The following is a 23,695-nucleotide window of genomic DNA, read 5'->3' as shown; positions in this document are numbered from 1 at the left end:
GAAAGGTAAGCACATTAAATAACTGTTAAAATGATTGCTGTTTTAAAAACACATTTTTGAATAAATATATTTCACCTAAATTTTACGAGATTGCTTTATTGTAACCATAAAAACTTCAATTCTCTGTATTTACGATTTCCTTTCCTGAATGATACTTTCTCTAGTTCACTCTGCAGTCAGCCAGCTTAATCTGTAACTTGTATAGATTTTCTGCCCAGCAACAGCAAGAGGAAAACGTTCAAAAGAGAAAGACGTTGCACCAGAAAAAAAAAAGCACTAATTCTGGCATGGTGATTCAGGGGCAAATATGCTACTGGAAGCAATCTTGGCTTTTTAATTACCCACTTTGCAATCTAAGAGGCTCTGAAATCACAGGAACGGGAAGAGGCAACACAGTGCGAGAGGGCTGGACAAGATGATACAGCTCCACACACGCTTTTCCATCCCAAAGTGCCAGGGCGCGGTCTGGAAACACGGTGCCAGGATAAACCATTAGACGCTTTCCTAGCTTCGTGACCTAATAGTAAAAGCATGTGGGGCAACCTCTGACAAAAATCTATTTTCTTTTATATAGGATGCTCTCTACTTGTACTTCTGGAGCTGTATGCAAGGGTCAGAGCACCTGGGGTGTGTTTAAATGGGTAACACCTAACAAAGGCTGGACACATTGGGTGTCTGCATGGCCTAACTGGCTCTTTGGGTGCACTGACCCTAAGTGCATGAGTTGTGGCTGCCCAAGACGTGCAGCGGGGAGACGGGCACAGCCCGAGGGGCACCTGTGGGCACCAGGAGGGGTGTCACAACCAGGGGAGGTTCAGGTTGGAAATGAGGAGACATTTCTTCTCAGGAAGAGCAGCCAGGCGTTGGGACGGGTTGCCCGGGGAGGTGGTGGAGTCACGGTCCCTGGGGGCGTTCAAGGAGAGGTTGGACCTGGTGCTTGGGGACACGGTTCAGTGGGTGATGGTGGTGGGAGGGCGACGGTTGGACCTTGGAGGTCTCGAAGCTCTTTTCCAACCCTAACGATTCTGGGATTCTGTGCTTCTAAGCCACAAGCATCTCCGCCGAGGGGGCCGCACGGCGGCTGGGGAGGACCCCCCGCCACCGCCGCCTCCTCCGTGAGGGGCCGAGGGGGCGCGGCCTCCCCGGCGCCTCTCGCGAGGCCGCAGCCTCCTTCCCCCCGCCGCCTCCACGCCCCCCGCCCCCCGCTCCGCCGCCCGGCCCACGTCACCGCCGGAGCGGACGGGGACAACATGGCGGAGCGGCGGCGGCACAGGAAGCGGACCCAGGTAGCCGAGCCCCGGCGGCCTCACAGCCTCCGCCCCGGCCGGCCGCTGCCCCCTCGCCCCCCGCACGGGGCCCCGGCCTCGGCGGAGGGGCGGCCGAGCCCCGGGCCCGAGGCCTCCCCGCGGCCCCTCACGGCGCTGGTTGGGGGGGGGCGTCGGGGGGAGAAGGGAGGCGGTGAAGCCCCGGGCCGGGACGTGAGGGGGGGTTTTACCTCGGAATTTTCTAGCAAAGCGCCGCGGTGCCGCCGTGAGGGGCTCGGCGGGGCCGGGGCGAAGCCGCCGGTGGTGGTGTTTGGGGCCGGGAAGGGAGCGTCCGGGTGGGCCGAGGGGAGAGCCTCGGTCCCGGTCCCCCCGGCTCCCACAGCGGAGCCGAGCCGGGAGCTGCCCCCCCCCGGGCCCCTCAAAGCCCAGGCCGGGCGGTGATGTGGTGGGGGAAGGAAATTTGTTGCTTTTCAGAGAAACGCAACCGGCCGCGTCAGAAGATGGACCTGAGCGGCTCCGGCTCCGCGTGGAGACGAGGGGGGAGCCGTGGGATGCGGGTGAAGGCGGTGAGGGCTGGGTGTCACACCGATCTGCGGGTCTGCGCTGCCAAAAATTGGGCTTAGGGAGGTCTGTGGAGTTCCTGATGCGGGTTTTGTGCATGGCTGCAACATCGGATGCTAGAATGCCTGTTCCTGGTATAATTAACCCTAACGCTAAATAATGTTTAGGTTTTATGGCTGTGCTCTGAGTGGAGATGACACTTGTGAGAGAAATCACAGAGCTGTTCAACAGATGGACGCTTCATACTTCGTCCTTCTGCTTTGTAGCCCTTTCTTTCTGCTCCTTTCCCTTCCCGGCCCGCTTTCCCCTCTCCTGAGGAGATGGAGATGTGTCAGTACTTGCAGTGGTTCCTGTTTCCCTTTAATTCAAATTACTGTGAAGGGATAAAATGCAAAGAGTAATTAATCAGAATCTTGTTAAATAAGTTATCAATCACAGGCGGTGGGCATTACGGAATTATTCACTCTCCAGAATTGTCACAGACTGTCCCTTACCAAGGAAGGATGGCAGTAGCCCAATAAAGCATCCATCAAAACCAAACTGAAAGTAATTTAATGTTTTGTATAATACCCTGGGCTCTGGTTTTGCAAGCACTTAAGCACATGTTTACTTCCAGCTTGCTAGCAATGGGAGGATTTCCTGGGTTGTTACTGATTGCATCCGTGTCTAGGTGTTAATGCTGAAGGTTTGGAATTCTGGCCTAAATTTGTGGTACAGATAAGTCCCTATTGCCTCCTAGTAGTCCCAACGACAATGCGAGGACAAGACACGGAACAAAGAATATTGTTGAATGCCCAGAGGGTGTTCTTAATTGGTCAATGAACAAAGCAATATTTATTTTTCTGTTTTGCTTTTTTTAAGCTTTTTGAACTTTCTTGGCATAGTTACAATATGTTTATGATGTTTCAGGATAACACTGCAAGTTGCTTTTGAAACGAAGAGCAGGGCGTTTATTTGTAGGTGTCTGAAGTGCTTTAGAAGTGAGTACTTACTTTAGGGCGGTGTGTACCCCCGAATAAAGAGGCTATTTACCATGCTGTGAGCAGGTCTGACATCTGAATACCCCATCGCTAATTTCTTGTCAAGAGTAAGACTGTAGCAGGAGACAGAATATTTAGCTGTGGAACAAGCTTATGGAGTAGACTTCAATCGCAAATACTGAGTGTACAAAAGCAGGCATTGAAATAATTTTATATCTACCATCAAGATGTGAATCGTGGTACTTCGGTCAACAAGGTAAACGTGAGATGAGGCATGAAAAAAGGCGCAATAAAACAGCTCAAAATTCTCTCAAGCCTACTTTTCCATCGGAAGTGATACCAGGAAGGATATATTTTACAGAATGCCTTTTCATAATAAATTACGTTCCCTAATCTGGACTGCTGAGCTTCGACTCTTCTCTGGCAACAAGGTGAAAGTGATGGAAGTTACAGAAATCCTAACTTCAAAACTCTGAGTAAAGATGTTTTGTAGGTTAAGTTGTCAGTGTCATTCCTGATGGTAATTTAACTGTAATTAACACGGAGGCACGCAGTAGTGCAAAGAGCCTGTTCTGTGGGAAGCAGATTGCTAGAGCCAGTGGGCTCCCACGTGATTCAAACTTCTGAAATCAGGGATGCTTGATGTGTATAAAGGACTTAGTAGAAGAAAACAACATACGTTGTCTGATGGCTAGTTTAATATTTCTTCTTGAGACAGATACCTCTCAAAGATGGGGCATGTCTTTGGATGCCTATTGCTCCAGCAACCCGATGAAAGCTTTCATCTCTTGGGAAAAACAGTCTGTCCTGAAACACTCGCTTAAACACAAAATCTTGAGCTGGTCGCTTTGACGAGCGTTCAGTTGGGTAACACGTGGCACTTTGGCAGGTCTGCATTTGGACTATTAAGTCGGCATTAAGTTTTAATTACTTTGGCCAGATTCCATTGTGCATGGTTTTATTCTGCACATGTGAAGTTTTGTTTGTATTTGCGTTGCGATTAATGGCACTCGCATAGCATCCTAGTGCTGTGCCCTCCACTCTCGAAATGCTAATGTGTATAAATACCGCTTTTATAGATAGAGAAAACCGTTCTGAGGCAGTGATTCGGCAAACGCCTCAACTGCAAACTGAGGTTTGGGGGTAACAGGAGAACATACCTCAATTGTTGGCTTTTTTTTCCCCTTCTTGAATCACTGGATGCAAGCTTTGAGATTCTCCTGATGAAGGACGTGGGCTAATCAGTATTAACCGTTCCCAATGTGTTTCTTTCATGCCTTGATTTGGGCTCTGCTGGAAGGAAAATGTGCAACAGCTGCATTGCTGCTTCCTGTGGTACAGCTTTTTGTGAATGGGCACGGAAAGGGTCTTCTGAAATCACAATGCAATAGGGTACCAGTACCACAAATTTTAATGCGGCTGGCCTATTTTCTTGTTATCTTCTGGTAAATTCTAGTAAAGCCGAGTAGGATGATAACCAGGGAGAACAGCTAAGGAGCTTTTTCAAAAGGGAGTGGTATCAAGTGGTAAAGGAGGAAGAAACAAAGACTGAGGGGGGTAAAAACAGAAAAACTGGAGTTTAAAATGGTAGCTCCTCGTGTCAATAAAAAAAGAATCCCTGTAGGATGAAAATCTGAATTAGATTTTTGGCGATAGGAAGGGAGAAAGATGAAACAACTGGCCTCAGGTTAGAAGACTGCAGCTGGCAAGTTTTATCTTCCAAATACCGTGTGCTGCTCCTTGGGCATGGGTTTTAGAACCCAACGTGTGTTTTGTTGTAAATATACAAACCCACAGCTTTTTCTCCAGAACATTGGCGATAGCTGGAAAGAACAAAGAAACAAACAAATACATCTACTTAGGTTGGATATGTACAGGACAAAAGCACGTTAACCTTTTCTGGTAAAGAAAAGTTAGCGTCTTGTGGCCAGCAGACAGCCGCAGCAATCCAGAAGAACTGGTTGCTCTGCCTGCCTCTGCCAGGGGCCTTTTGAGAGACCTGGGGCAATGCACGTAGTGGTCATCCGTGCAGGAGCCGGGCGACTTTACCCTTGTTAGGCACTGAAGAAAATTCAGACGGAGTCCTAAGAGCAAGGATCAGCCCCTAGCCCTTCCTTTTACGTGTTGGTTTCCCCCATGCAGTGATGTACCAGATCGTGCTAACTTGCGTGTTCCTTCTCTGTTGTACAGCACCTTGGTTTCTTTCAGGCAAAGTACCCGAGTTTCAACAGAGTGAGTGAGGACTACGCCTTTCCCTGCCACAGAACACTCAGCCTAAGGTTTGGGTATGAATCGTCTCAAGAGGAGGGAATTTAGGGGTTTCACGGGGCCCGTGTGAGCACCACTGATTAAAGAACCTGCTAATGTTTTTGAGTGTGCCCTGACGCATTTAGCATCCTCCGGAAAGCTGAGCAAGCAGAAGCCAGCCCCTGCCTTAGGGGGCACGTGAGCGCATTCCCATCAGTTAGGTACAGGTGCTCCGTTTAGGTTGGAGGCTTAGCCCCCCGCCCACCTCTATCTTATTAGCAAAGGGTGATGCAGAGGGACTGTTTCTCTTTAGGGGTTGGATTAGGTTTTTAAAGATTCTTAGATGGTTAAAATGCCGGTCGTCCCTTAAGTGGAGATCACCCAAACTTCACTGTAACAAAATTTAGGCATTTAGAAAATCCTGGCAAACGTCTGTGCGGATTTGGATGTCAGCACTTCCCGAAGATGTAAGTGTCAGTGCCTTCCAGCCTGCGTGCATGTCATACGTGGTACTGGCCGTGTGCTGAATGTAGACTTCATAAGCAGGCGGCAGTGGTTACAGGAGCTGGTGGACTGCCATGAAGTACGTGTTGTCTAACCCCTGCTCCAGCTACAAGCGTCAGTCTGTAGCGGGTGATAATAGAGCTGAACCCATGCCAGTCTTTGTGCCTTTCGTGCCACGCTGGGAGTGGAAAGGGACTTTGGGATAACGGATCCTCTGATGGCATAGAGGAAGCGCTGGAGCCAGCTCCGTGCCACTGGCAGTCCCCTCTGGAGAAAGCTCGTTTGGCAAAATGAGAAAACGGCATCCTGAGAGTCTGCGAGGCCGGGAGAAGATAGCCTGGTGGTTCAGCCCAACTCCGACGTGCTCAGAGCATCCTGGGACGAGATAACTTGGACACAGCTGTGTGTGCAGGCAGGGTATGAGGAGGAGAGCACGGGATGATGTAAACTCCTTCTGGATGTAAACTCTCAGCTTGGAGGATCGGCTGCACCTGATTCATCTACTCAAATTTCTTGCTTTCCTTATCTGAAACTTGTATAAACTGTTCAGCTTCAGAAACCTTCTGTGAGGGACAATGTTCTGAAAGCCTAAGTGTGCAGGTTTTCTGTCTTTCCTATAAAAGCGAACTTTAAATATCCAAGAGTTTTCACACACTTTTTAAGGCTGTGTTGTCTGCTTTAAAGCTTCATAATTTATTTGGAAGTACACATTGATTCATTTGTATAACCCTTTTGTAAATGTACAGGAGGCCTAGAAAGCCCGCTGTTTGGCTATTTCTCCAGCTGAACATAGAGATCTGCTAAACTGCACCTTTAAAAACTTGCATTTAAGATACTGACATTTTCAGTGCTTCTGTTGACTTCACTTTATGATGGAATTCAGTATTCTGTCTGTCATCTGCTTTAATACTGTAACAGAAGTCTGGCTCTGAAAATAGGATGAAAAATGGGGATTAATTTGCAGCGGAAACTTTCTGAGAATGAGCTTGGTTAAACTATGGCAATTTCTCTCACAGGAAAGCATTTTTGCTTGGGTTATTCTGCAACTATCCCCCAGAAAAGGACAAAGCAATAGATAGGAAGGAGCAATCAAAAAAAACTCTGGTGCCAGCCGCTGCCTGTATAGCACATCGCATGGCTTAGCAGAATCATAAATATTTAAGGAAGGAAAAAATACGAAATCCTGGCAGAGGAATGAAGTGAGTATCTTTAACTTCTCTGGCTGTTTCACGGACTGTGCTACGAAGAGGAACGTTTGCCTTGTGAATCGTTGTCAAGAGTATGAAGTGCTGGTAGGAAACGTGAGAAAAGCATTATTCTGAAATGCAGTTGCTGCATCTAATCGTTAGTATCCATGGCACCTTGGTGTGGGTGCCGTACCGTAATCCTACGGTACGTTCATCCGTTTTCTTTCAGTGCCTTGTGGTGTAGTGTGTTGCTAGTAAATCTGTTTTGGTACCAAAACTGGTAAGATAATCGGGGATTTACAGTTCCTGGTACAACTGCACCATATAAGGGGACATGAGACCACAGTGTATGAATGATGTATATACGTGCGCTGCCAGTTAGTGGGTAGTTATCTGCTGTTACACTCGGACTGGTAAAATTGTAAAGGAGAAAAATGAAGGGTTGAACATGGAGAAAGAGATTTTCATCTATATGAGGCCTGTTAGGATCATCTGGCATGTGTTTGTAAACATAACTGCCGAGTGTGAGAGCATATTTCTGCATACACACAGAGAATTCAGGCTTAAAAAATCTCAGTAGGCTCAGAACTAACAAACCACTGAGTGCTTTTGGTAACGTGGACATCTTGCGCCTGATGGATTTTCTTTAAAAAGGTAGGAAAAGCAAAAATCTCCTTTAAAAGGATAATTCATTAACCAGTTGATTTTGAAAGCTAGCAGTGCAGGCTGTTGAAAGTTAACAGCTCGCACCGTCCGAAGTTTTTATTCTGGGGTAACAACGACTGCTTCACCTTGCGTTTCTACTTAACGTCCTTCTTGCAATATTATGGTTTTGCAGCTTAAAAGTCGGAATGGACCTTTAAAAATGCCATGTCTTTAAACAGAATTTTTGTGTTCTGTATATCCCTATAAATCCACAGTCTCTTTGTGGCTTCTGTGCTGCATTTCTGTGGGCAGCACAAGGACAGGTACAGAAAAGGTGCTGCCGGTCTGCAAAAGGTCCTGGGGTTCCTGTGTGACTGATCCCCAGGTCGCAGTGGGGAGGGGACCTGGAGACCTGAGCCTTGCTGATTGAAAGAGCTCGTACAGAAAGGAGTTTGAGGAGGTTTGTGTGAATCGGTGTAATACCCCAAACGTTTGTTTCATGTTTTTCTGGAGCAGGAACATTCAAAAGGTCTTCCTTCCCCCCTACAAATACTAGGCCGTAATTCAACATAATTGAAAACACTTATCTTCCGCCTTCTGTCTTACAAGTCCTTTGCATTGTGCTACCAGTCTGCAAGTTGGTAAATGTACGGCATGTATTGAGGTCTGTAGACCAAGGGCGCCCTTTTCCCAAAATGCGTGTTCTGGAGCTCGTGTACCTCACCGTGCTTTATACTGGTGTTCCTAGTCCCTGGACTGGGAGAACCTCCTCCATGATACTCCTGAGTCACGTTGTAGTTGTGCAGTGGTACCGAAAACTTGCGCACAAATCTTTCAGCTTCTTTTCAACATGGTTTTCACCCCTCTTTGACATGAAATTCCGGCTGCTCAGTATTCCGTCAATATGCCTGTGTTGCTGTCCTTTCGTACGTGTGAATTCTTCTCTCTGTATTGTTTTTCTTTGCTCTCAGCTTCACAACTGTTTTCATCCAGCCTTGTAAGCAGCTTCCCATTTGCCAAGTGTCCACTACTTTCCTCTGACTTCCTCCTTTAACTTGCCCTCTTTACAGAGCTGCTGAATGAGTTTGTAGTCGTTACTTTTGGATCATCTGACACTAGATTCTGGGAGTGTTTTTTTTGCATGTTGTAGAAAGAAAGCTCTTGAGAATAATGACCTATGTTCACATCTTTCACATTTTGTTTGTTATTTATACATTGCCACAAAATAACGAGGACTTTGCAATACCTGAATTTTGAGCCCAAATGAATGTTTTTTTCCCATGTGCTTAAGACTGTATTAATTTTGCACTTTCTCTATTGTAGGAGGTCGGTGAGCCGTTCAAAGAGGAGAAGGCTGTTGCTAAATACTTACGGTTCAACTGTCCAACAAAATCCACCAACATGATGGGCCACCGAGTTGACTATTTTATCGGTAGGGTTACTTTTAACCACAGAACTGAACTGTCTAGCACTGTACTGGGGGTGGTGGGAGGAGAGGATTTGGTTTTTATTTTTTGTGCTTTATCTAATAAGTACTGATCTTCCAGTACGGTTTTGAAAACTTACCTAGGCATTAGATAGCTGTAAAATTAATCTTATCTGAAGTAAATACAATAAACTTTTCACTCTGTGATTAAAACGTGTGTAGTTGTCAAGTACTTCAGAATAGCAGCTACTCATTTACCTTAAAAATTGAGAAGATCTGAAACATCACTGAAACTGACTGACTGATGTGGTTCAAGGAATGCAGACTCCATGATGAAACGCAGTGGGTTTTTTCCTCCATTTTTTCCTTTAGCCTCAAAAGCTGTGGATTGCCTCCTGGATTCTAAGTGGGCAAAGGCAAAGAAGGGAGAAGAAGCGTTATTTACAACTCGAGAGTCTGTAGTTGAATACTGCAACAGGTATGACCTAATCTAAACCATCACTATTATTAATGAGTATAGTTGTCAAGACGTCTTAGTTACTTAGAAACAGTTTTGCTTAGGCTACTTTGATAAAAGGACTTGATGCATTCTAAGACATTTGAATTAGTAGGTAAAAATAAAGACTGTTTTTATTACTATGTTTGAGGGTGTCGGATGGGAAATATGAACAATGTAGTTTCATCATCTTTGTTTCCCAAATTCTCTTCTGCATTTGTTATGCTGTTTGGGGCAGCAAATTTTCCTAAATTTTATAGTCATTTTATGTCAGCAGGATGAGAGCTCCCAAATGTCTCCTTCCTGTGGACCTAGACTGCCATCATGGCAAAAGCTGAACTTCGAGGTTCAACTTATGCCTCTCGTGTGGCATGTCTCTGTTGCTTAGCATACTCAAAGTGCTTTGTTTAGATGAATGGCATATTCTGACCCTTCCATCCTTTTTTGGGGCTGAATCTTACACTTGGAGAGCTCTGCGAAAGCCACTTACAAGTAATGATTATATTTAGGGGGTTTTGTTTTGTTTTTTCTTTTGGGGCCTCTTTTATATAGCCATCCGGCAGGTGAGATTCCGCCCCCAGTTCTAGGGCTGAGACAGGGCTGATGCTGTTTGAACTTTGTGCTGACTTAGTCAAGAAAATTTAGGAAAAAGTAACGTTATTTTAACGCAAGCAGAAAAATGTCTTCCTTTCCAGAATCTTTGGACTGAGGTAAGTCTCTGTATGTTTGCTCCTCAGTTACTAAACCGTCAGATGAGACAACAGTTGGTTGAGTCCTTCAGCTCCAGCAGTGTAGAGAATGACAATGTAGCATGCAAAAAAAAATCCATTTGACCCTCTGTTCTCTGCTCTGTTCTCTGACTTTTATCAGTAGCAGCATCTCGTGCACTGATGATCCATTCAGCACCGTACCATGTCTGCAGTTTACTTTCTTGTGCGGGCTCCTGTATCACTTAATACTAAGGCCACCTTTGGCCACCAAAACTGTTGTCAGGGTTTTAAACAGCACTGTCTGCTTCTTTTGCCACTTAGGAGAAACGGAGGGACGTCTTAATACAATGGGGAAAGTATTCTCTCAGCAGAAGAGGCTCTCATACGTATTAAAAACCAACTATCTTAATTCTCTTGGTGTGGCTATTGTGATTTTTTTTTTTTTTTACCTGTCCTATCCATCAGGAACCGAATATCAGAGTCTGTGTCATCATCTTGTGTCAGTTGCATTGAACAGCTCCGTATTTAACAACTTACTGTCTGCATTCGTAGCGCTGCTCCGGTGCGTAAGGCCTCCCGGTGCACTCACCCATCGAAAGAAACCACAGCACTAACGCTGCGTTTGGCAGCTCTAAAGAGGGCCAACAGGCTGGGAATTAGCAAGCACCCTGCACTTCAGCCGTCATGTGAAGGTCTGTCCTGCTTCGCCAGCTGCCTGTTGGCCGCTCCGATAGCGTGGCTCCGTGCTCAGAGCAGCAGCCCTTGCTCGGGCCTGCTGCGGGGGGCTTCCAGTGTGGTCCGTTTCTGCCTCCATTGGAGGTAGGGATGGCTCCCCCAGCTGAGAAGAAAAGTAGGTGCTCCCAACCACGTGGTTTTCTGTTGCTCGAAAGAGAAACTATGTGAGCAGTTGTCTGAGGGAAGGTTTTTTTGGCTTTTTTTTTTTAATTTATTTTAATAAACCTGTGTCCTGCTTTCGGTTGGGATAAAGTTAATTTTCTTCCTGGTAGCTGGTATGGTGCTGTGTTTTGGATCGAGGACGAGAACAACGCTGATAACACGCCAGTGTTTTAGTTGTTGCAGAGCAGTGCTCACACAGAGCCAAGGACTTTGCAGCTCCTCGGGCTGCCCTGCAGCGAGCAGGCTGGGGGTGCACCAGGAGCTGGAGGGGACAGAACCAGGACAGCAGGCCCCAACTGACCAAAGGGGTGTCCCATGCCACGGGGCATCCTGCCCAGCAATAACGCTGCTGGGTGAGCGAACGGCTGTGTTGGCTGCCTGCTGGGTTAAACCACAACAACCTGAAGCAGCTGTCTTTGATAATCAGCGTGCATGTACGTTTAAGTGGTAGAAGGACTTCTCTCTCTTCAGTGAGTTCCTAATTTAACAAGCAGTCCAGCATAAGGATTTGATCTGCAGGAAGAGATGAAAGAAACCAAGTACAAATCAAATCACTTTGATGCATAGGGCCAGCTTTTTGCTGTGAATTGGCCCTTGCAATCATAACCCACTGCTTCCCCTCAGTCTGAAGAGCAGGATTCTGTATGGCTCTTCCTATTCTGAGTTTGGGTACAGTCCTTTCAAGGACATTACTTCTTGGTGACAACTTCAGGACTGCCAAATACTATGTCCTGTGGCCCAGCCAGCCATATGCGTACTTGCTGTAAGGTACTTTTGTAGCTAACATGAATGGAATGCTTGCACGTGTGCCACAGTTCCAGTGGTAATTTTATTCAATGTGTACCTCTTACGAAGTAACTTAATAAGCTGTTTGTCCACTTCCTTATTTTTGCAATGCAATACATTGACATGAACTTGCAAATATAGATCAGATAGTCATATTAATGAGAAATAATTAAATTGACTTGGTGGCTTTCTCCATCCTACGTCTTGTGTATTCACTTATATCTATGGCAAATGCTGGCACAGAAAAGTGTGTTTTTTACTCAGTTCTGAACAGATGAACAAAAAGGAGCAAGAGGTAAGATGGGATCATTTATGATGGTGACCTCTGTCAATCAGTTATGCTATTCATGATTATATTAGGTAGTCTAGATGGTTATCTAATGATGTGTGTGTAAACATGATTATTCCAGCTGCACTTAAATATATCACCTAACTCTTTTCCTTTTAAGACTCCTGAAGAAACAGTTCTTTCATCGAGCGTTAAAAGTGATGAAAATGAAACCTGACAAGGATACAAAGAAAGAAAAGGAAAAAGGAAAGGCTGAGAGTGGGAAAGAAGAGGAGAAGAAGAGCAAGAAGGAAAGCGGCAAAGATGAAAAGACCAAGAAGGAGAAAGAAAAGAAAAAGGATGGTGAAAAAGAGGAGTGTAAGAAGGTAAGTGCGATCCGCAAGAGGAGAGACAAACCTGCTAACAGAGAATACATTAACTGGCACTGTTAAGAGCACATTGGCTTAAAAACATGGTTGGTTTTTCTAAAGTGTTTCTTCCTGTTTTGGTCTTTAAAACACACGTTTTTATATTTTGGAGTTCTGATTCTGATTTAGGTCAAAACAGACTTCAGTTAGATCTCCTCACCTTGTATTGCAGACTGAGTTAATCAAAGCCTACTTCTGTTCAGCTGCAGCGGGCACTGATGCTTTGTGCAGCTGCACCTTAGCATAGACAGACATGTATGCGTGTGACCTAACATCTCAAAGCGGTGCAGCTGCACATGTAAAATGAAGCAGCAATTCTGCCATGTTTGGTGATAAGAATGTCTGGAATGTGATAACTCGGTGCTTGTAAGTAGTTCTGTAATAGTGGGCCAGTTTTGTGTGTGGGAGCTCTGTTTTAATCTACTTAATGCCTAGTTTTCGCAGACATCTGATCTACTCTCTTTACAGTTCATACTATTATTACTATACAAGTTTTACATGTGTTTTCTTCACATTTTCATTCCCGATTTATTCTAGTAGCTGAACAGAAATCATAGATTAAAATGTTAGGAATCTGCTGGAGAGACTTGATGAAGAGATGTATTTTGTCTCCTGTATACAGTGATATGAATCCAGTGAAAGTTAGTAGGATAGTGCTCAAAAGTTACTGCAGTTTGGACGCTCCTGAGTGAGGTAATGGCACACAATCAAAGGTGTAGTCTACATGTACAAAGGTCTAGATCTCAAAAGAAAGCTACATGGCTAATACAGGAATTAGAAACAAAACAGTCTTGCTGGCGGTCAAAACAGAAGGCAGTGTAAGGTTACCTAACTCTTGAGATACCTTACAGTGCTGATTTTGAAAGTTAGGAAGTCCTCCAACTCGCTGTCTCTGAAGTGTTGTATTATTAAATGCAATGTTAATTTTTAACCTAATCATTAATTATTGAACTGATATTTTAGTGGATGATATAAGCCATTGGGTACTAATTTAACACAGGGCAAAAATTGTAAATTTAGTTTCTAGCACAGAAGTAAGCAAAGAGAGTGAAACAGGAGGCGGGGAAGAGGAAAGCACAATATCCCAAAAGGACTGAGGAAGGTAGAGAATGAAAAGGCAGAAATTGATTCTGGAAGGATGCCCGTGTGGTAAATACGGCACCAGGGTACCCAGTAATTCTACAAGAGCTAGTGATTATCAAGTGCCGTACTCTGTGCTTGATCTCTGTGCAGACTTTGTGGTAAAGTCAGTGGAACATTGCTATGCATTTGAACACTTTATGTAATCCCAAAGTTACAGCCTCGTCCTTAGGTACTATGTATAAATAAAATTTCTCTTTCCTTACGATTTGCCTTTATTTTTAGATACCCAATTGTTAAGGCATGAGAACAATAAGAAATATAGTCAATATAGTATCTTCACTTAAGATCACATTCCATTTTTTTTTTTAAGTTTGTAAAAAGTTGTCAGACTTGATATATTAAAATACCAGAAATTAAAACCCTGTACATGTTTTTTATGTATAATTTGTGTTTCTCTTCAGGATGAGACCCCAGGAACACCCAAAAAAAAGGAAACTAAGAGGAAATTTAAACTTGAGCCACATGAAGACCAAGTTTTCTTGGATGGAAATGAGGTAAGATTTATAGATACTTTCTAAATTTAGTGTCAGTGTATTGCCAGGTAATAGCTTAATTTACTACATTTCTGCAGACACTCTTGTCCTTTGGAAGGAAAAAATAATGACAATGTGATGGCTTATCTTGAAACGCCGGGTTTTAGATATCTGCAATGAGATTAGAGGCAGATAAATGTAGAACAGGAACTTAAAAAATCTAAAAGAAAACCTAATGCCCTGTAACCAATAATGCTGTTGGCCACGAGGTGAAGTTTTTGTCCTCGTGGTGTAATCAACTGTTGGAGCAGGCTGTGCAGGGAGGTTCTGCAGTCTCCATGCTCAGAGGCTTTCAAGATTGGACTGGGTAAAGCCCCGAGTGACCTGGTCAGGCCTCACAGCTGACCCTGCTTTGAACAGGGGAATGGACCTCATGAGGCTATTTCTCGTGAAGATGGCCTCATGAGATACTCCTAAACAAGTGTCAAGCCTTTTAGAACATGAAGGGCAACCCCAGGAGTGGAAGTCAAAAGTATCTGGCATCCAGAGGCTGCCCGACTTTGTGATCTGAGCAGCTGGGTGATACTTGGGCATTCCTGAATTCTTATCCTGGCTTTACCACTGAAATTGTGTGTGGTCTTAAATAGCGTCTGTACCTTTCTTTCCTGGAAGTCAAATCATTTAATTCTTCAACAGTTTCGTTAACGTACAGAGTCATATTCCTGCTTTTAAGATTTGGGATACGTTAGTAACTCTTTTTACTTCAGCAAAAGTAAACTGTGCTCAGCATGCTTTGTGTCACTGTATGGGAATGTCTCCTGGGATTCTAGTAGCCCTTTGGTTATAAAACATGTGGCAGTGAACTCTAAATAAATTACTTGTGTGGAAAACGTATTTCCTTTATGCATCTCTTTTTTGATCTTCTGTCAGTTCTTTTAAATGCTGTCTTGATCTGCTTCATCCCACCTTGTGTACAATCACGCATACCTCTGATCCTCCCCATTGTCTTTTACATGGAGTACCCAGAATGGCGTGCAGCATTCAAAGAGAAGCTGCAGTCCTTTATTAGCAGTATAATAGTCTTTGCTGGTGTCCTAACATTTTTTATTTTTATTTTTTAGTGTTGAGCTCCCATTTTTCAAGAGCTGCAACTCCCATAATCTTTCCTGAGTAGCAGCCAATTTAGAGCCATTCCTTGGGTATTTACATTAGAGCTGTTTTCTTTTTCATTCTTTTGCACTTAGGATAGTGTGTAATACTCAGTATTTATATTGCCCAGTCACCAGTCATGATCTTCAATTTGGCTTGCAGAGCAGTTGAGTGGCAGCAGAGCAATGACTGCATATGGTCATTGTTTATACCCTGTGAGAAGAACATTAGATACTTCTTGTTTCATCACACTGAAAAACTGTACTACTGCCTCATCTAAGGTGTTGTCTTGGTAGTTTTTATCAACTCTTCTGCTATGAGGGCTCCTGGCTGCTAGTAGTCAGCTGCTTCGTTGAATCTTAACTATTGTTAACTGTGAAAACTGTTTGGTGAGAAAGGAAAAAAAAAAAATACTAAGAAAACTGCACGTCACCAGGAAGGTTTTTTTCATAAAACTGAACAAATCTGATTCAATTGGAGCCATAGCTCTCATGCAAACATTCGGTACTCAGCGTTGCAATGGTAGGCATTTAGGTAAGTGTGCTGTGGTACAGAGGGTACAAACACATTTATCTGAGGTCATCAGATGGGACTTGAGCTGAATTGTGTGTTTCAGCTTGACGCTTTGTTCCGTGGTCAGTCTGCTGGGTGTTTTTTTTTGTGTTTCTCCTCTTATGAGAATCTCTTCAAAACTAGAAGCAATTTTTGTTTTCCACTTGTGGACTTGAGAAATTTTTATAAGTTTTTCTTGGCTTGATGCTGAGCAATGTTAATGCATAAAAGAAGGACAAAAGATGACAAAAACCTTGATTCAGTGACATTTCTGAATCTTTCACTTCACCATCAGTTTTATGGTTTGAATGTTTTCCCTGGGATTTTATGTCACCTGTAAGTTAATCTGGGTAAAAACTTCTTTTATGAAGCAACTCTTCGACAGATTTCATTTGAGATTTTCTGTGTTTTTCTTAAACAACGGGGAAGTTTGTTCTCTCTCTGCTGAAGACTTTGGCCCAGCAAGGTGAACTCTGCATCACATCCCGCTTCAGCAGCACCGTGTCCTTAGGCCTCCTGCCACCAAGCTCAGATTACGATCGGTACATACCTAAGGCAATCAGTAGGGGCATGCAGGCATGCAGCCCCATGGCTGTTTCTCTCTTTTTGCAGCTCTTTCACTGACACAAACCAGTTTCAAGTCCTTAATGCTTCTTAGGATACACAACCCCTTGCCCTCTTCTTCTGCTATTTCTGATATGGCAGAAGTGTTATTTTAACATTTTTATGTTAACAGCCAGAGTGCTGTTTGCTCAGTGCAAAGCAATATAGCAAGGCACTAAGCATTTGAGTGAGGAAACAAATCATTTATCAGAGAGCTTGCTTTTCAAGTATTAATCATTATTTCTGTTGTAGGTGTATGTGTGGATCTATGACCCCGTTCACTTTAAAACATTTGCTATGGGACTTGTACTTGGTAAGTAAGAGTAGACAGTAGCAAGCCCACCAGGAATGGGGGAATATCAACAGGAGTACCTCTCCTTGGAGAAATGTCATCTTGCTGGACAAACTGTTTTTGCTCTTCAGTTTCAGCATGATTTGATACCAATCACATTACATGAATTTTGATCTCAGGATGGAGGGAGGACATGTGCACATAAAACAAACACTAAAGACAGCTGAAACATACTTCAGCTAATGTCTGAACTTGTACAAGTGTGCAAGCTGTTTATTTCGGTTTAAACTAATGAGCAAGTTGCTTCATAGGCAGCTGTGGTGGGTTATATAAAAATGCGAAAGATATTAAAGCTATTAATTTAAACTATAAATAATACCTTTCTGACCCTTGGCTTTGTGTAGTTTAGGCCCAGTCAGCTTTTTTTTTTTTAATTGAATGTAATCTTGTTGTTAACTCACATCAGTGAGCTAACAGCTAATTTCACTGCTGGTCCAATGCCCCTGACCTGTACTTTGCAGCTTCCTTGCCATGTGAGAACCACCTTTCTAGAGAACCACTGTCATCCCCTGGGGCTATGTTCAGCTCTCTGATCAATCCTTGGGGCCACCGAGAGCTCCACCCAGCTCTCTGTGCCTGCTTCCTGCTGGACTGGTTGTAGGCAGCTCCCTGCTCACCTCTTTGCTTATCGCCTTTCCAGAGGTGCTCTTTTCTCTTTTGATTAAGTACAGTGGTGTAGACTTGCTCAGTGTGGTCCATAGTGTCCATCTGCCTGCTATGAAAACAGAACTAGAAAAGATTTCAGTCAAGGCCTAACACGCTGTTGTGTAACTCATACTTTAAGCCAATACCTTGAACAAATGGTAAGCCTAAAACCTTCATGTATGTACGAAGAAGAACTAAGCACGTTTCTCATACATTTGTTCTTATCTTTCTATTTAGTGATCGCTGTTATAGCTGCAACCCTGTTTCCACTCTGGCCAGCAGAAATGCGTGTTGGTGTTTATTACCTCAGTGTAGGTGCAGGCTGTTTTGTAGCCAGTATTCTCCTTCTTGCTGTTGGTAAGTGTCAGTCATCTTCGTTTTATCAGCAGGTGAAGTCTAAAAGGGTAGAAACATACCATACATTTAAACATTGGCTCAGATGGGTGAATCTCGCAATTACTTCTGATTATTTTGTTAGCAGTAGCCAGACTGGTGCTGGGTATGCATTTCTTTAGTGGCCACTGGGTGTCAGGGTTGTGCCACAGAAAGAAAAGTCTCAAGCTTGTTCCACCTGTTTGTGCTTCCTCTATTGTGGAGATTTGTTTACTGCCTCAGTTTAAAAACAAACAAAACAAGAAACCAAAAAAAACCATAATGCCAGAACATAAAAACAGATTCAGTAGTGAGAATGGTGTAACCAGGATTTTAAAGCATTAAGAGCTAGATAATAGACAGGATATATGATTATTGGGGGCAAGGAAAAAGGCTTGGTAAGTAAAAGTAAGTAAATAAATAAATAAATAATGCCACTGCAGAATGAGAGGATTTTCCCCAAGGTTGCCACTATTGCTGGCTTTGGCTGGCTGTTAGTACTGGATACTTCTTACACCATAGATGTACATCGTGAATGCTTATAACAACAAAATTTCCCATTTTTTAAATACAGCTCGCTGCATCCTTTTCCTTATTATCTGGCTCATCACTGGAGGAAGGCATCACTTCTGGTTTCTGCCAAATCTTACAGCAGACGTGGGATTCATTGACTCCTTCAGGCCCCTGTACACACATGAATACAAAGGACCAAAAGCAGACTTAAAGAAAGAGGAAAAATCAGAATCCAAAAAGCAACAAAAATATGACAGTGAGGAGAAATCAGACAGTGAGAAGAAAGAAGACGAAGATGGGAAAACGGAAGCAACGAGGAACTCGGGAACGGAAGGCTCGGGAGGCGAGCGGCATTCAGACACTGACAGTGACAGGCGTGAAGACGACAGGTCCCAGCACAGTAGTGGAAATGGAAACGACTTTGAAATGATCACAAAAGAGGAACTTGAACAGCAAACAGATGAAGGGGATTGCGAAGAGGAAGAGGAGGAGGAAGATACCGAAAGTAGGCCTTCACATGAAAAATCATAACTCACTGTGGTTTTGGGACTAAGTATGTGCAAATAGTTGGATTTTCTTTGTTGGCTGATCACCAAAACATAGACCATACAGTAGCATCTTTGTTTGCTGAAATGTACATGTTACCAAACAGTTTTATATCTAGTTCCTTCATTTTTTAACCATTAACTTGATTACTTGGTACTATGTTAATCATTAATATACATTTACAGAAGTTTTATCAATCTGACAAGTTTTCTATTGATTAATAGATTGCCCAGATTGTCCTCAAACATTGAAAACATTGCTTTCTGGTACTTGCATAACTGGTCAATTAGTTCCGCTTCTCAAACTTGCTTTTATAAAACAGGTAAAAGTTGAATGACCAAATCTCAGATTATTCCTAGTTATACTCATTTGATAGCTAGTTAGGTAAAGCCCTTCGTAGCCCACAACCTTCTTGATATTTTTCCTGATTTTATTCCAAAAGATAGTGAAAACTTTCCTAAGAAAACTAGTTTTAGCAGAAGTATTTTGCTGAAAATATAAAAGCTGGTAGTGCTGAATTTGGCTGCAGTGTTCTCTGTTTCTCCAGACTATGTGCCAGCAACTTAGGAAATCCAAACTGGTTTTGTACATCTGGGTCAGAGAAAGATGTCATCTCCAGCAGGTGAAGGAAGCAGCATGGTTTGGAAATGACGGCTGTTTTCTTTCTCCTGTTCCATCATAATAATTAAAAAATGTATTCTGTACATAATTTACAAATAAAGCAAACCATTTACTTTATCTGCTACTTATTATTTAGAGATTTGATCCAGCATTCAGTTTGTATTATTAAAGCCATTTTGTGGTGTATCTATCAGAGAAATGCAAGTCAAGAGGACCTCACAGATATTTGTGTATGATCAGTAGCTGTTCCACAAGAGCTTTAGTTTTGTGCCAACATTCCATGTATTTGAGTATGAGTAAATTGATCCTTATTAAATGAAAGCAAACAACATAGCTGTATGTATGCCTTAATGTTAAAACTTTCTATTTTCTGGAACTGGAATACTTTTTAAATGGAAGAGGCCGGAGAGTATTCATCTGTTCAGAAATATGGGTAACTCGAAGCTAATATGAAGTGACCATAAATAATTTGTTTATAAATACCTTGAAGTAGTTTGTGCAGTTTCTCTTATGCATCCCTTATTTACTGGATGTTTGCAGGATTTGCTGTATGGTTTGGTTGACTAAGCATTTAAGAAGTTAAAGCTCGGCATCATTCCTCTAGATCACTTCAGCGGTAACTATACATTTGACTGTTTCCTGAATCCATTCAGAGAAGGGTAAGCAAGAAGTTTTAATAACTGACTCAGAGAACTTTTTTTTCTATCCTAAAATGCTTCCCCTTCCTTCCAGCATACGTGTTTTTCAGATGGTGCAGATATATCGACCATAACGAGTACACTGGTACACAACTCACAGGTACGGTGTCATTTGCCTCTTAAATCTCCTGAATATTTGCTCCATAAGAAAACATAAATTGGACCACTTTTATTTTTATTAATTTAGCAAAAAATCAAAGGATCCACTACCCAAAAAGACAAACTCCTGGACACCTGTATGTTAGAGGTGATTAAAATAACAAAGCTTTTCACTCATTTAAGCAGCTATTTTACACTTACCTCATACAGATGCTAGTTTTCTTTGTGCTAGTATTTTACACCTTCATGTCTAACATTGAGAACAGAACCATGTTTCTTTCTGTGCAAGCATCTTCAGCTAGCTGCCTCTAATTCATGGCACACCTGGCCTTCACAGCCTGCTCAGGAACTCTTGCTTTTAACCATGCTGGTGGAGAGTTAGAAAATCTCCTGTACTGAAGCCATCCTTGCAGTTCATCAGGTTAGATTCTTGCTGATGCCAATAGGAGCTGAAGTAAGGGTGCCTGATCTGCCACATACGTATCTTCCAGAAGCCGACTGCAAACTAGCACTTTGGAGAGCACTACTACGCGTTGAACCCTGTGGAATACATAGAGGGGCAACATGCCCAGCAGTGGTTCCCAGTCGGCAGCTGACCTACTGGCAGTTTTTGGAGAAATGAGTTCTGTAGATTTCAGTGTATGTTTCCTCCAAAAAGTGAGAATAGCTCTGTATTCAATGGGTGAGAAAAAGTTGAGCGGGCCAAATAATAAAAACTCACTTTAGCAATGCTGCCATCTGCTACAAGGCCCTAGGGACAAGCAGCTAGGTTTCAAAATGAAGCATAAAAAAATTATATTGTCACCCTAACAAATCTCCAAGCTCACACAGGTGTAGAAATTGAATTAGCCTTTACCTCTTTCACTTGGGTCTGCTGTGAACAACTCCGAATTATCTGAAGAAGTGGTGTGAAGAAAGAGACCTTGCAGGAGATGTCCAGTGGTTAAGTAAAGGACTTCAAGACCCACTGCCGTAACCTAGTATTTTCCACAAATATTCCCCAATTACTTCAGAATTATTTTAGAATGAGATAATGAGAGAAGCAATTACAACATGCTAGTAACAGAACTGCGAGCAGACTTGCAGTACCTGACAAACACTTCAAAGAGAGAAAATCACAAAGGTACTTACCCAACGCTTGGTTTTTTATCAGGCCACTTTTACATCAGGTATTTCAAAGTAACTTTCTTCTTACCGGTGTTGACTTAACTTCCAGAGTGCAGGGTAACCTTAGTGTGAACAAGTATAAACACATATATAAGTTAGTGGAGTATTCAACAAACAACTTTTAAATATTACAGACTGTTAAAGGACTACTACAAGGACTATCAAAATGTCCTTACTGCAATAAAATTTTATAGTGGTCTTACTGATTTTCCTCCTAGTATTTCATATACCCTATATAATTTTCTAATTATTTTTCTTTGCAAGAAAATGTGATTACTCCTAACTTTTTGGGGAATTAAAAAATTACTGGTAAAACACTAATCAATATTAATGCAAGTCAGTACTTAGTGGAGATACTCCACCCAAGTATGCTCTGGTGGAGATACAATAACCTCACCTCACCTTTGGTATTTTTATAGTCAGAAATTTCTCTAGCAATTAAGAAATTAAAAAATCTTCTTTGACAAAATTGCATTTTTCATTATCTGTAGGAATGTTGCAGCCCTGGTTGGGATGCTTGTATCTGTGGTAAGTGAGTTCCTAATAGCAAAGTACCTTTGTAGCAGATGCTCAGGGGAGCCACTACTTTCATCTGCTGCATATCTGCATAGCTGATTTTTTTTAATTATTAAATACATATTTTAAAGAATTCCTACATACTGCTCATTTAGACCTGTTTCAATTTCTGTTTGAAATCAATCCTGTGCTTTCACAGAGCTGCATACAGCACGAGGAAAAGCAGAAAGAAAAATGCAGAATGCTTTAGTTTCTCAATTAATTAATTTATTACATTTTAACCAAGACTTGTCTTCCTTTTGTTATATCAGGAGAAAGGCTGACAAGCACCTGGCTTATGTAAACGTTAGATGTTGAATATGTAAACACTAAATGTAGAAATGTTGAAAAGAGAGTTGCCTGGCTTAGCCCCTCATTTTTCTTCCTGCAACCACCTGCACTTCTCTCAGCACGTAATACGCTGTGGCACTAAGCTGTATGAGCCCCGCAAGGCAGCTTTCCAGCTGCTCCGAGGATATAATTCTTCTCTGATACGGTCACAATGACAGCAAAGCAATATTCAAACCTCACAGTTGGCATCAAAAGCACTGGGCAACAGAGGAACACCTTCCAGATACAGCTCTGTTACTGGCAGGAGTCAGGCCCCCTGTTGGATCTGTTGGCAGATTGAGTCCAGTGAGCTCAGTTTAAGGGTAATTCCTGCTCATCCCCAGGCAGCTGTGCCCTGCCCTTTTCTCCCCTCGTGCAGTTGCTAAGCTGCTTCCCCTTCACTATCCCTGCCCCACAATTCATCTCCTTCAGCCACAAACCTAAGCAATTTCCAAGATAAAATAAACCTAAATACCACCTGGGAAAAAAAAAAAGACCACTGTGGGAGAGTGAAGTGTCAGCACCTACCCTTTTCTTCCATGGAGCCACCACAGTGAGGGCAGAGCAGCTCCTCCACCACCAGGTGGGCCTGACTATCACTGCCATCAGCTGGGGTTAGACACAGGGCTTTCAATTAACCCTAATTTGTACCAAGTCCTCCCTTTCATGGAGGGACACCAGGCACCTGGGCTTTTTGGGGCCAGCCCTGCTGAAGGAGCTCATCGCCTTGGCTCGAGTTCTGGAAGGCTGTATTCGCTTCGCTTTCTTATGCTCGAGTCTAAATTCTTCATGGGTCACACTGGGATAAATTCAGAGGAGATGCACAAATCTGTAACATCACAAACAGAACAGGAGACAGGCTCTGAGATAATGCTTCTGCTCCCACCAAAAGGGAAGGGAACTCCGCAGTACAGAAGGAGGGCTGCGGCAGGAGATGCTCAGGGACCGCAGGGCCTCATGCTGCTCACGGGCAGCTGCTGCCTTCTGCGCTGCTGTGGGAAGGGAGGGCTGCCTCACTTGCTGCTTGGCTGATGTTTCATTCAACTGCTTTGCATCTGAGGTATTTTTGAAAGCAGACCTAGAAAGGTTTGCATCACGCAAGTTTGAACACTTTTTTTTATTACGCTATTTTTACCAGAAAGTCTTCACCAACCATTTTCCTGCACACAAAGCAGCTATGGTTATGACGCAACTTCTGAGGAGTTTTAATATAAAATATACTGTTCAGCATGTAGCATGGAGATTATCAATAGGGTTAGCTTTTCTTTTAAATCAGGCAACTCTTGCTAGGAACTAGTCTGTTCTGTGCAAGGGTCCCCACCTACTTGCCAGCACAGCTACGTGACAGACTCATCAGCTTATAAATACAGGAGAGAGAGAGAGGTCAGTTCTGTTATGGGCCTTTAGAGAACGACTGGTGGCACCTGTGTGTGTTAAACGAGGGTGACCCCCAGCTCACTCCAGAGGATTTCCCAGG

General features: G+C 43.2%; 1 protein-coding gene across 1 annotated transcript; it reads left to right on the top strand.

Moving 5' to 3' along the window:
* Nucleotides 1–1,168: 1,168 nt before the first annotated feature.
* Nucleotides 1,169–19,851, top strand: SEC62 (SEC62 homolog, preprotein translocation factor). Its single transcript, XM_035557199.2, has 8 exons — nt 1,169–1,286; nt 8,713–8,821; nt 9,188–9,293; nt 12,154–12,358; nt 13,945–14,037; nt 16,573–16,633; nt 17,555–17,674; nt 18,264–19,851. The coding sequence occupies exons 1-8, from the start codon at nt 1,251–1,253 to the stop codon at nt 18,731–18,733; spliced, it is 1,200 nt and encodes a 399-aa protein (XP_035413092.1). The 5' UTR covers nt 1,169–1,250; the 3' UTR covers nt 18,734–19,851.
* Nucleotides 19,852–23,695: the final 3,844 nt, after the last annotated feature.

Source organism: Cygnus atratus, chromosome 9, assembly GCF_013377495.2.
Source record: "Cygnus atratus isolate AKBS03 ecotype Queensland, Australia chromosome 9, CAtr_DNAZoo_HiC_assembly, whole genome shotgun sequence".
NCBI lineage: Eukaryota > Metazoa > Chordata > Aves > Anseriformes > Anatidae > Cygnus > Cygnus atratus.
This window is presented reverse-complemented; position numbering and strand designations above follow the sequence as displayed.